We start from the raw sequence: 14,412 nt of genomic DNA, 5'->3' as shown, positions 1-14,412 counted from the left end.
CTTTGACTCTAGAGTACTTCTTCAAAGTTCTAGCTTTCTATTGACTCCTTCTCGTGTCTCATCTATCAGAACAATATCATCCGCAAACATCATGCACCAAGGAATACTCTCTTGTATATGTTTCGTCAGGTCATCTAAAACTAATGTAAAAAGGTAAGGGCTTATGGCTGATCCTTGGTGTAATCCAATTGAGATCGGAAAATCTCTTGTGTCCCCTCCCACTGTGCGCACAATAGTAGTTGCTCCTTGATAAATATCTTTCAATACTTGTATGTACCTAATAGATACCCTCTTTTGTTCTAACACATTCCATAAGACCTCTCTTGGAACACTATCATAAGCCTTCTCCAAATCAATAAAAACCATGTGTAAATCTTTCTTCACATCTCTATATTTCTCCATCAAGCTTATAATGAGAAAGATCGCTTCCATAGTTGAACGACCGCGCATGAAACCAAATTGATTGAGAGAGATAGAAGTATCATGACATAGTAGATGCTCCACAACTCTCTCCCACAACTTCATAGTATGGCTCATGAGTTTAATTCCCCTATAGTTTGAGCAACTCTGTATGTCTCCCTTATTTTTAAAAATAGGTATTAAAATACTCTTCCTCCATTCATCAGGAATTTTCTTTGAGTTTAGAATCTTATTAAATAATTTAGTTAACCATGCCACTCCTATATCTCCCAAATACTTCCACACTTCAATTGGTATTTCATCGGGTCCACAGGCTTTACCCACTTTCATTCTCTTAAGTGTTTCCTTTACTTCTAAAGATCTAATCCTTCTAGTATAATTCACATTCTTTTCTATTGTTCTATAATCTATATTCACGCTATGACCATTTTGACTATTATTAAAGAGATCATTAAAATAATTTCTCCATCTTTCTTTAATGTCCTCATCTTTCACCAACACTTTTCCTTCTTTATCCTTAATGCACCTAACTTGATTGAGATCTTAACATTTCCTTTCTCTCCTCCTTGCTAATCTATAAATATCTTTCTCCCCTTCTTTAGTTCTAAGTTTCTCATATAACTTTTCAAAGGCCTGTGCTCTTGCTTGACTAACTGCCTTTTTTGCCTCTTTCTTTGCTATCTTGTACTGTTCATGTGCCTCATTATTATCACATTTAGGTAATTTCTTATACCATTCCCTTTTTCTCTTCACTGCCTTTTGTACTTCCTCATTCCATCACCATCTCTCTTTTGAGGGTGGTCCCTGTCCTTTAGACTCTCCAAGTACTTTTCTAGCTACTTGTCTAATCTTTGATGCCATCTGTATCCACATATCATTAGCCTACATATCCAGCTTCCATACTTCGGACTCGAGAAGCTCATTTTTTAACTTCCCTTGCTTTACTCCTTTGAACTCCCACCACTTTGTTCGAGCTACACTATTTCTTATGACCTTACTTGAATTGTTCCTAAACTTGACATCCAAGACCACCAACCGATGTTGACTTGTTAAAGCCTCTCCTGTAATGACCTTGCAATCCTTACATAGAGCTCTATTTGTCTTCCTAGTTAAGAGGAAGTTGATTTGGCTTCTATGTTGGCCACTTTTGAAAGTCACTAAATGTGACTCTCTTTTTATAAAGTAGGTATTTGCTAGTATTAGGTCGTATGCTATAGCAAAATCCAGGATGCTTTTTCCCTCCTCATTTCGACTGCCAAAACCAAAACATCAATGAACATTCTCATAACCTTGTCTATCACTTCCTACATGCCCATTCAAATCTCCACCAATGAAAACATTCTCTTCATTCGGTATGCTTTGCATTAAATCATCCATATCTTCCCAAAACCTTTGTTTACTCTCACTGTCTAGTCCTATTTGTGAGGCATAAGCACTAACTATATTTATTGTTTCTCCTTCTAGTACTAGCTTTACTAGTATAATTCTATCTCTTACTCTTTTCACAGCTATTACTGTGTCTTTCAATGTCCTGTCTATGATTATACCCACTCCGTTCTTATTTCTCTCCTTTCCGGTAAACCATAGTTTGTACCCTGAATTATCCACTTCCTTACTTTTCTCTCCTACCTATTTAGTCTCCTGAATGCAAGCAATATTCACTCTTCTCCTTTCCAAGGTATCCACAAGCTCTATTAATTTTCCTGTAAGTGATCCAACATTCCAAGTACCAACCCTGATCCTCCTCCTATCCTGCTCTTCCTTCCTAATTGGTCTCCTTCTATGATATCTTCTATTGTTTTCTATGTCTATCTTGTGTTCTGTTCCACTATTTGTTCTACTATCTGTCCTATGGACTAACTTCTTTACCCACACCCGTCCATGATGTGGGAACCCTTGCTCACTTAACACCACTCCCAGGTGCCGGCATGGTGCATCGCTTTCGGTGAACGCCCTACACCCTTGCACATTTCTCACTACACCCGGGCTCTGATGTAGCGCGTCGTTAGTAGAGAACGCCCCAACATTTATATTATTTGAATCTATATCATAGGATGTGACGAAAAATTTTACGCTGGTTGTCACCTACCGCAACCCTCCTCTTTTATCCGGTCTTGGGACCGGCTAAGCACAAACTACTTAGGCGGAGTTGGCTTATTTGTAATTAACCAAAATTTAAAATGATTTTAAAGTAATTAACCTATATTTTAATTATATGCTATTAAAAATGAAAAAAAATCTAACTCACGCACTGCTTCAATGCGTAATTTTCACTTCCGTAGGAGGAAGAGGCTAATTTGAGCTTCAATAAAAGGGTTTGGATTAATTGGGCCAAAAACTTAAAAATTGGTAAAATTGGGCATGGACAAAATATTCAAAGGCAAAATGAGCATTCTTCCATTTATATTTCTATTTAGGACACGATTGTAGCAAGTATAAGTATCAAAATCATTATGAGATACAAGAAGAATTTCTTCATTGCATGGTAAAGCTTGGCTGGGGAAAGGAAAATTTCTCGTAGCCTTTGTTCCAAGTCAAGACCCTAAGAGTATGTAAACCCCACTGTGAACATGGGCCACCTACATAGGGTGACATTTCATCCTCATCACCTACCTAGAGAGGTTTTCTGACTGCTGACGAGCTTGCTTGCAAAGTATCACTTAAAGACTGATGAGTGACTATCATGCACTGATCTAAGCTTTGCCATCATCACACTCGATGGCATGTGAAGATGCGGAAGACATCGCTTGACTCTCTGTTCACCTCAAGGTGTACAGTGCACCTCATTGAACTGTTTTATGGTTTGGTGCCTTCTAGAAGATGTTCTGTTATTGGCAAGTCATTGTGCTTTCTAATGCTCTGTGCTTTTTGAAACTCTGTGTTTTTGGTGGTTTGGGGAAGAATTGAGTGAGGACCTAGTTTTGTGGTATTTTGTATTTTGTGTTATTAAGCATGACCTACCATTGTGATTGTTTTTGAGAAACTTGTTACTGTGAAGGGGGTTGTTTAAGTATCAATATTGCAAATTGGCCTTAAGATAGTCTTATAAAATGAAAGAAATCAAAGCTATTGTAGTAGATGTGATACCAATAATGATGAAAATCATGAAATACAAACTTAGTGGATCAAAATTTTCGGAATTGACTAAAACAATTTGTGTATCTAAGTTCAAATTGGTAAAAAGTTTCTCCAGTAACATTAGAAACCCTAAATCGTATTTATAAAATTAGGAATTCCAATCACATTAAGATTTTAGAACCATAATTAAATCTTAATTAGGAATACTAAATTAAACCAAAATAAATTAGGAAATAATAAAATTCCTAAATAATAGACCTAATAAGATAAAAATTTCTAAATAATTTTACAATGAGAATAATTCTTAAATTCTATCTTCCCATACTGCATTATTCTCCTCTGGGTAGAAAAAAACTCGTCCTTGAGTTCTGAATTGTTGAAGGATCAAGAACTAAGTAAGGAGAATGCACAGTACGATCTTTTTGGATGGAAGCAATAAGAACAACTTGAATAAGTTTGCACTCTCTTTTGTATTCTGGAAATATCTAGGCAAATAAAATCAATAGAGAATAACAGTTAAAATTTGATTGACTTTTTGCTCTAAAATAGACTCTTCAATGAGTAAAGGCTCAAGAACCACAATTTTGGATTCTTCAATTTCCATTATTGGCTTTGTAGCTTGACCATCTTCAATTTCAAGTTGCTCTTCTTCAATGTCATCTTCAACTTGCTCTTTTTGTTCTTCAATTTCAAGTTGCTTTTCTTGCTCTTCTTGTAGTTTCCTTGCATTTTCAAGACTTCTTGCTTTTATATTGTCAATACTTTTTCTTGCATCTAATTGCTCTCTCAATTGAAATGTATGTGTTTCTTTTCATGCTTCAAAAACTCTTCATGTTCTTTATCTTTGACTTATTGATGAGTTTGTTGAAAATGGTGTTCATTCTTACATTCTTCAAGTGCTTTCTCCCTTTATTGTAAGATTATTTTTATATATTGATAATCATTAAATAAACCATAAGAAGCATAATTAGGATCACCATGTAAGAATATCAAACAAGATATTTCATTATGCTGTTCATAATATCCATCAATGTCAGTTTGTATTCCTTGAATCGTATCCCATAACTCATCTAGTTGTACCAATGAATTATTAAAGTCAATCTGTTGTTCATTATCAAACCACATTATTATTTCAATTTAAAGAAGCATTACCTCATTGAAGAATGCTGAAATTTCAGCAATTTAGGAGTCATTTTCATGGAAAAAAATCCAGCAGATTCCTTAACATGACCTAATAGATTTTAGCAACTAGGAAGTTGGACAATAGAGATGGGCAGATTGGTGATTGGAGAAGGGATGGGGAGAGTCACATGCTAAAGAAATCTGGAAAACTTACAGGTATAGGTTTAATCTTCTTTTCCATGAAGTTGCAAGTGATCGGAAAGGCGCCAGAAGGGTCTCCTCGATGTCGCCGGTGAATTGGCGATGGCGGTGCTTGGATTTGATGGTCGGATTGTGGTATATGGTGAGGGGTGGGAGTGCATAGCTGGGATGCATTGTTTCTCAAAGCTTTATAAACAAGGTAGAAAACTTTGGACAAAGAGCGGAGGGAAATTTTGAGGACATTGGAAGGATTGAAAGCTTGCGAAAACTTGTGAAAATTTGGATTGAATTTAGGTTTTGATACCAAAATTGATATAGAACAAAGAGAAAGAACCAAGAATTATAAAGAATCAAGGACCAATCCTTGAAAGTGAGAACTATTTCTCATTATATTATTAATCTCATAAAATTTATAACAAAGCTTATCTCTAATAGCAATAAAAATCATAGATCTTATTTATAAAATTAGAAATCTCAATCGTATTAGAATTTTAGAACCCTAATTCAATCCTAATTAGGAATACTAAATTAAGCCAAAATAAACTAGAAAATAATAAAATTCCTAAATAATATACTTAATAAGATAAAAATTTCTACATAATAAAACTCTTAAATTTCCTAATTTTACAATGAAAATAATTCCTAAATCTATTTTAGTTACTGCATTAAAAGGCTTGTGATCTAGCTCATTAAACAGGCTCGTGAACTAATTTGTGTGTTTATGAACTGGCTTGTTTACAAAAACATTTATATTAGTAATTGTAATTTATAATGTTGCAAATATATTTATTTTATTTATGGTCATTTTAAAAAGTATATATTATTTAAAATTATAATATAATCAATATATAAAATATAGTTATTTGTAATTTAAAAAAAAATTAATTTGCATATTTAAAATAATATTAGTATATTAAATATATACTCTCAATATAGCAAAATAATACATTATTAAATATTATATTATTGTATAAAATTATGATATAATCAAAATAAAAAGTGTATTTATAAAATATGTATTTGTAAATTAAATATAATTTTTATGAAATATAAAAATTTTTGTATGAGAAATAAATTGAGAATATTATATAGTAAATGCATAATATTATTTTGAACTATTTTATCCGTATTAAAGTACTAAATAAATTAAAACTTAACTATATAGTTTTGGTGATGGCAGCCACATGACTTAAAACATGAACCCATCTCTCTTCCTCTTTCTTTCTATATTTTGAACTTTTAAAAGATTAATTTTCAAGTTTAACATTAATTTATCAATCATTATTATTACTTTTTCTCTCGTTCTAGTTTCTTCCCCCCTTTTTTTTTATTAACACCAATTAATCTATCTATATATTATTATTACTTTCTATAATATCCTTCTCTTAATCTGCCTCTCTCTCTCTCTCTCTCTCTTTGAACTATAATCCTTTAAAAGGTTAAAGTTCTAGTTTAGCACTTGACTTTCTACCTCTGTATATACTTTTAAACTTAGATATGTGCTTCTATTTATTCCATGCAAATTAAATTCTTCATATCTTAAATAGAGTATTAGTAAAACACATATAACACTAAATATAATTTGATAAATTAAATAATATAATACATTTAATCCTTTTAAACTTATTTAAATAAATTAAATATAAAAATAGTAAAAACACTCAAATTTTAATATATTTATATTAAAATTAATAAATTAATTTATTAACGGCATAAATTAATTAACAATATAAAAGTTAATATATTTTATTAGAATAACATTAGAAAAATAAAATGATAAATTTTATTATAATTAAATAAAATTTATAGTGAACTACATATTTTTTTTATTGAAAACTATGTAGTTTTGAATTAAAAAAAATAAAGAATAATTAATTTTATTTGAATTATAGTGGTGTTGTAATTTGTGTTATTTTAAAATTAGTTTTAATGTATTGTAAATTTGTTATTATTTTTCTATTATTATTAACTATGGACTCATGTAATTAGGTATTATAAAAATAATTATTAGTTAAAATAGGTACAATAAAAGTCAACCTTGAGCTTATTGAACTCGAGCTCAAGTTTATTAAACTCAAGTTTGAGCTTATCAAACTTGCATTTGAGTTCATTTTGAGTCTATCAAGCTTGATACAGACCAAATTTAAGCTTGGCTTGTTAATATAATAAATGAACTTAAAACTAGTCAAGCTTAAGTCTTAATATTAAAGCTCGAATCGAGCTTGAACCTGAACCAATATTAATATGCCAAGCTTAAACAAGCCAAAGCTCGGCTCACCTTAACTCGTTTACACCCTTACGTAGCATCGATAAAGATGACCACATCACTTTACCTAAAGATCACATGAGGTAGAGATGGTTGTGAGAAGAATCTAAATTATTCTTGCACATTCGGAATTCTATTGATAGTGAGGTAATTAGCTTGGTCAACCATTGTGAATTTGTTGAAGAGTTGATACCTTGATTTCTTGTATTTTGGTAAAGGGAATGTTTACCATATCTATGATGTATGCAAGGCTTCTTATCATTCAGAAAAATGGGATATGTTATGAATATTATCTTGATAGAGTCCTGTGTAGTGAGGTTACGTCATAAGGATTCCTATTAATATAGGTTTCCTAATTAGTGTAGAACAATTTTGTATATAAATACCTGTGTATATACTCAATTAAAATTAATGAAAAAGATACCTTCAGTTCATGGTATCAGAGCAGTAGGCTATCAATTCCAGATTAGAGAAAAGTCTTCTGTCCCCTGTTCTTCGAAGCCTCTGTGGTGTGAGGTTACCTAGCTAAGGTAACATTGGATCTCACGGCCCACCCAAGAAGGACGATAGACCATCAGTGACCCTACCGACAAAGTCCGGCAACCGGATCTGAAGCGCGTGACCCGCACGTGCCAATTTTGTCTTTCTCCGTTATCTCACGCACTAGCTCGTGGTAGTGTGTTTGCGGGCTTTTACCTCTCCGGCCTCTTCTCCCAGCGTCGCCCTGACATCCTCAGTTCAGCCAAGGCATTTGTTGTTTGATTTGGGGTACTCTTCAAGGTGTTCTAGAGTTTTGAATCACTGCTTCTTCGGACAGTGATCAATTTCAGGTTCTGTTTCAGTAATTCTCAAGGTAAATGTACATGCACCTACCCTATTTCCTCTTTGGTTTCTTATGATCATTTATCTTCTTCTTCTCTGTGCTTTATTAGCCTTTTAGTATCTCTTCCAAAAACTGTTGTTGAGACTAATCATCCTGGCTAGTGTGCTGTTATGAAAGAGGAAATAGAGGCTTTAGATACTAACGGTACATGAGAACTAGTGCCTTTGCCCATTGGGAAGAAAGCTATTGGTTGCAAATGGGTGTTTATAGTGAAAGTGAATCCTGATAGTTCTGTGGCTAGATTAAAAGCCCGCCTTGTTGCCAAAGGTTATGCTCAGACATATGAACTTGATTATTCTGACACTTTTTTTCCTGTAGCTAAATTGACTTCTATTTAGTTGTTTATCTCTTTAGCAGCTACATATGATTGGCCTTTGTATCAGTTAGATATCAAGAATGTTTTTCTTTATAGTGACCTTCAGGAGAAGGTGTATGTGGAGCAACTACTTGGGTTTGTTACTTAGGGGGAGTTGGGTAAAGTCTGCAAACTTCAAAAGTCGCTTTATGGCCTAAAACAAAGTCCTCGGGCTTGGTTTGGGAGATTTAGTGAAGCAATACGGGAGTTTGGTATGCAAAAGAGTAAGTGCGATCATTCTATATTCTATAGACAATCTAAAACTGGCCTAATCTTGCTAGTAGTATATGTAGATGATATTGTTATCACGTAATCTTGCTGGTAATATATGTAAATGATATTGTTATCACTGGAAGTGACTCTGCAGGTATTTCATCCCTTAAAAACTTTCTTCAAACCCGGTTTCAAACAAAAGACTTGGGTCTACTAAAGTATTTCTTGGATATTGAAGTTATGAGAAGTAAAAAAGGCATATATTCCTGTCTCAACGAAAATATATCCTTGATCTTTTGGCAGAAACTGAGAAATTAGGTGTTAAGCCTTGCAATGCACCAATAGCCTCAAATTTGCAACTGTTAGCAGATGATGATAAGTTGTTTAAAGATCCAGAAAAGTATAGGAGGCTAGTAGGTAAATTAAACTACCTTGCAATAACTCATCCTAACATTGTATATTCAGTTAGAGTGGTGAGTCAATTTATGTCTTCCCCAACTGTTACTCATTGGAAAGTTTTGAGACAAATCTTGTGTTATTTGAAGGGAGCTCCAGGGTGAGGATTATTATATAGTTATCATGTGCATTTGAATGTAGAGTGGTTTTCGGACGCAGACTGGGTAGGGTTTAAGGCTGATAGAAGGTCAACTACCAGATATTGTCTTTATTGGAGGAAATTTGGTATCATGGAGAAGTAAAAAGCAGAGTGTAGTTTCTCGATCTAGTGCTGAATTAGAGTATAGTTCTCGATCTAGTGCTGAATTAGAGTATAGAGCTATGGCTCAATCAGTGTGTGAGATAATGTGGATACTTCAGTTATTAGATGAGATTAGCCTCAAAATCTCTCTACTTGCACGACTATGGTGTGATAATCAAGCTGCACTCCATAGTGCATCTAATTTTGTGTTTCATGAACGGACTAAACATATTGAAATTGATTGCCATTTTCTTCGTGAAAAAATTCAACAAAAGATCATCTTAACAGGACATGTAAAAAATAGAGAGCAGGAACTCGAGTTGACTACATTTGTAACAAGTTGGGCATGATTAACATCTATGCTATAACTTGAGGGGGAGTGTTATGAATATTATCTTCATCGAGTCCTGTATAGTGAGGTTACCTCATACTATTAATATAGGTTTCCTAATTAGTGTAGAATTCCTAATATGTAGAATTCCTAATTAGTGTAGAACAATTTTGTATAGAAATACCTAGGTATATACTCAATTAAAATCAATGGAAAAGATACCTTCAGTTACAGGATAGACCTCTTACTACCTAGTCAATGGATTTTAAATGAGTTTTATGAAGAACTTAAATGTCCTACCTTCCTTTAGTGCATATGTTAAAGTTCAACAATCACAGTATGAACAAATGGTAGTTGTGAGTTTTCTTGTTGGCTTACCTTTAAAGTTTCACACTATTAGTTTGCAGATCCTTTCCAGTTCTGAGCTTCCTTCCCTGCATGAGACTTTCACCTGAGTTATCTGCACTAAAACATCACAATCTTTGTGACCTCAAGCTGTCGTGGTAATTGGAATAAGACTAGCTGTTAGGGTAATAGAGGTGGTAACAAAACTAGCAATTGTGACAAAGGTGTTGATAGTCGCAATTAGGAGTCAAGAGTTGTGTACTGTTATTGTCATGAGCTAGGCCATAGAAAGCGCACATGTAGGAAACTTCAAAAGAAGTCTCAAGGAGTTCAATCAGCTAATGTTGCATCTTTTAACATTGCTGACCCCTCATCTTTTAAGTAGAATATTCTAGTTTCTGCAAATGAGTCATATTAGTTTGCTAAGCTTCATTGTCTTGCTTTAGTGTGTGGAGAATAAACGAGCAATGTTCATTTTTGAGTTAGTTCATTATGATGTTTGGAGTCCTTGTCCTATTATCTCTAAGACTAGTTTTAAATATTTATTACTTTTATTGATGATTATTATCAAGTCCCTAGTCTATTATATTATGAGTAGTGAACTCCCATTTCAATACTGGATGTGCACCTGGGGAAGCTGTGTACAGTACATGGTAAAGCGCTTCCCTCTCATATCTTTGAGGAACCTCTAATCTAGACAACTAAAACCTAGCCTTCTTAATTAACTTCCATGGCCTTCCGCATCTCCCCACTTCCCTTTTCCCCCAATCCCAGCCCCATCTTCATCTCTCTCAAATTTGATGCAATTACTATATGACTAGTTTTCGAGTTCAATCGACCATGCTAGTCTGATTTGTGTAAACTAGGTGGCAGAAGTCTAGCAGTAATGTATGTAAAATTCATTGGTGTGCCAGACAGTCCTAAAGAAGGAAGGATAATTTACAAAGTACCTGTGGTATAGCTTACCCACGGATTAGTTCCTGGTATATTTTTGAGTAACAATTTGGTCCTCAAAATTTAATTCTGTTAACAAATTAGTTCCTTCCATCTAAATTGATCATTAACTGCTTTTTAATTTAAAATAATTTAATATCTAAAGTTTTGTTTGATTAACAAAATAATCCTAACGTTTTGTTTTATTAGCAAAATAGTCCCTACATCTAAATTTTATATTTAAGTAATTATTTATTTTATATTTAAATAATTATATAAAATTATTTAAAATAATTTTATAAAATTATTATGTAGGAATTATTTTGCTAACAAAATAAAATTTCAGGGACTAATTGTTTCAAATTGAAAAGCAATTAACGGCAAAGACTAATTTGTTAACAAAATTTAAATTCAAGGACCAACTTGTTGCTAAAAAACAAACCAGAGACTAACTATAACTCGGACTTAGTTGTAAATTACCCAAGAAGGAATTTGTGATTTATGGTCAAAGATTTGTATATTGGGAGTGAGGGCACTGCCATCTCAGAGATATGAGAAAGTTTCTCCTATTGCTTTCAAATGTGAATGGTGTAAAAGAATGTGACTGAATAACCAAATATTTTTGTTTTTGTTTGGGGAGGAAAAATTTATTAATGTTTCCTTGCGTAAGAAAGGGTGTCCCAATTCTCACTTCCCATGTTGCAGCATTTGTTGTTTCCCAACATAGAGGTATTTTGCAATTTGTTTTTTGCACATGGCTTTTGAAATGTTTCTACATTAGCATTTGGATTGGTCTGCTATTAGTATTGTTGTTACTATTGTTACCATATAAAAGTGCCTACTCTCTCTTTCTCTCTACTGTTTTTGGGGTGATTTACGATTTAGTCGCTATATATTATTTACAAGTTAGTCCCCATAGTTTCAAAAATTCATTAAAATGTCTCTTTTTTTAACTCCGTTAGGATAGAGGTCCTTCCATTCACTTTTTTTCCTGGTTAGTGCCCTTGTAGTCACAGAAATGAAAGCAAAACCCTTTTCCCAATTTCAAAATCCCTAAACTCTCTCTTTTCTTTGGGATTTCTTTCCCATTCCCATTCCATCAAAATCCCTAACACTCTCATTCTCTAAAAGAATCCCTTTCTTTAGTTTCCTTCCCTCAATTTTCAAACATCTTTCTTTATCTGTTCTTTTATACAATTTTGTTCCACAAATCTATGGAAGCATCAAAGACAATGTTCCAAATGCCTAAAGCTTAAATTTAAGCAATTGCCACTCTCTTTGCTACAGCTACAATAAATCCTCCATGCAGTCCATTGAAAATAGTCTGCAATCAGAAAAGCATGATTTGAAAATAATTTCTGTTTTATGTTAATGGGTACTTTGGAATTTTTATTTTTGTTGATGGAATCTTGAGTTCTTTTGTTTGGATTTAAAAACAATTGAAATCTTAGTTTTTGTTTGGATATGAATGTGAAAATGAAAAATGAGATTTGAAGTTGTACTTCTTCCTTCTCTTTTTTTTCTCGACAACCAAGCACACAGTCAGGCGTTTTTTGCTTCTTTATACACATATTCCTTTTTTGCGAATCCATGTTGCTGAAAATTGAATGGATCTGTGTTAGTGGAGCATTATGTCAAAGCATTTTTTTTATTATGTTTGTTTAGTTTTGAAATTATTGCTCTATATATATATATATATATATATATTGTAAATAATTTGATGACTATTTTATAATTGTCATTAGAATTGCTGTGCCACTAACTTCTTGTTCCAAAACATGATGAGATTATGATTTTATGATAGTAATTGATATAATGGGTCAGCATAAAATGTTGAGAAAATTGTTGTTGGAATTGTGCGGAGGATGGGGAGTGGAAACGTAGAATATAGAGTGAGAGAATCATGAAAGAGGGTAATTTTGGATTTAAATATTTTCTCCTTTGACTAATTTTTAACGGAAAAATAGGTTGAAAATGGATGGAAAGACTATTGAGTTAATAAATGACAATACTTAAGGACTAAATCATAAGTCACTATTTTTTTTTTCTCTCCAACCTTGAGAATATTCTTTTGATTGTTACATTTGTTAAACCATTTGCAATATTGCTTTTGTCCTTTTGTTTCTCTTTTCAATATTTGGAAAAATTTGTTGCAGTGGATTGAGAAAGAGCTGGTCAGATTACAAAAGCGCATTGACTTTGCTAATGAGAAGGGATGGAGGAGAGAATATCCTTTCATGGTGTAGGTAGTGTTTAATTATAGCAATATATGCATATTATACTCCAAATTCTCTTTAATCTTTGCTAAAGGGAAAGAAAGAAAAAAATTTTTTTTAAAAAGTTCCTCTTTAACTCTCTTATTTCAGAAGGGGTACACCTACTGGAACCCATTAGTCAGCAATTAAATCATTAATTGTAAAACGTGACATTTTAAAGCATATCCAATGACATTAATGGCCTTCAAGTAATCACCATATAAAAAAAATTAAAAATTATTATTTTTTACAGTAAAACAATCAAAGAGTTAAAATGGCGGATAAATAACTTTCTTGGAACCTAACCATAAATTTGGGGGTTGATGAGATTGCTTGAATTTTCAACTACAACTTGATAATAGGCTACTACTACATTTATTTCTTTATTTATATATTTGTTATTGCCTTTTTAGTCCTTTAGTATATCCTTCAATTCCCACTTTGGCATATCATCAAACGTAGACTCTTTTTGCTAAGATAATATTGTTGGTGCTAAGGCTGTGCACAGTTGTTAGAAGCTCGAAACCAAACCGAGGAACCGTATTGATATTTTAGTTCGATTCTGGTTCTTCACTAAGAACTAAACCGAAACTGAATTAGAACTATATTGAACCGAAACCGAGTCAATAATCAAATTTATATATATATTTTTCTATGATTTTTTAAATGTATTATATACTTCTAAGATAATTATATTTATTTATTTATGTATATATGATTATGAACTAAATACAACATAGTATTATATTTTATTTCTTTTTATTTTCTTAATTTTAGTTATAAATGTATTAAATTACCTTATAATTTTTTATTATAAATGTACAATTATATATATATATATATGTTAATTCATAATTAAAATATATATTATATGATGTTATTATATTATATAATATGGTTAATCCTAAATTATATATGCACTTTTAGCTAAAGATTATATAATTTAAAAATAGTTAAAAGATATATTATATGATATATTATGTATTAATAATCTAATTTAAAACTTAAATACTAATTCAGATATGAGTTTTTATGGAAATAATTAAATAAAATTGTTTCAAAAACCGAGAACCAAACAAAAACCATACCAAATCAAATCCCATACCAAATCAAATCGGAATCGAAGAACTAAAAACCATATCAAACTAGAATCGAAATAACAAAGAATTGAACCAGAACCGTAGCGAAATTTTGATTCGGTTCTTGTTACTAGATAGACCCTGAACCAAACAGAGGTGCATACCCTTAGTTGGTGCAACAGATGTGTATCTCCTCTTGTCATCTAAATTTGGTGGACCCACTTTAGCTTGAAG

General features: G+C 32.4%; 1 protein-coding gene across 2 annotated transcripts in view; it reads left to right on the top strand.

Moving 5' to 3' along the window:
• LOC110665988 (uncharacterized protein At5g08430) overlaps positions 1 to 14,412 on the top strand; it is a 63,418-nt gene that overhangs the window by 46,347 nt on the left and 2,659 nt on the right. The window contains exon 8 of one of the 2 annotated variants that reach the window (XR_009140797.1): positions 13,001 to 13,090. Coding sequence is in view for 1 of the 2 variants with exons in the window: in XM_058129259.1 (XP_057985242.1) it covers positions 13,001 to 13,073 (73 nt within the window). In the remaining variant the exon portion in view is untranslated. The remainder of the gene's footprint in view (positions 1 to 13,000; positions 13,091 to 14,412) is intronic. The other variant, XM_058129259.1, reaches the window with a different exon arrangement.

The sequence above is a fragment of the Hevea brasiliensis genome, chromosome 10 (assembly GCF_030052815.1).
Source record: "Hevea brasiliensis isolate MT/VB/25A 57/8 chromosome 10, ASM3005281v1, whole genome shotgun sequence".
Lineage (NCBI taxonomy): Eukaryota > Viridiplantae > Streptophyta > Magnoliopsida > Malpighiales > Euphorbiaceae > Hevea > Hevea brasiliensis.
This window is presented reverse-complemented; position numbering and strand designations above follow the sequence as displayed.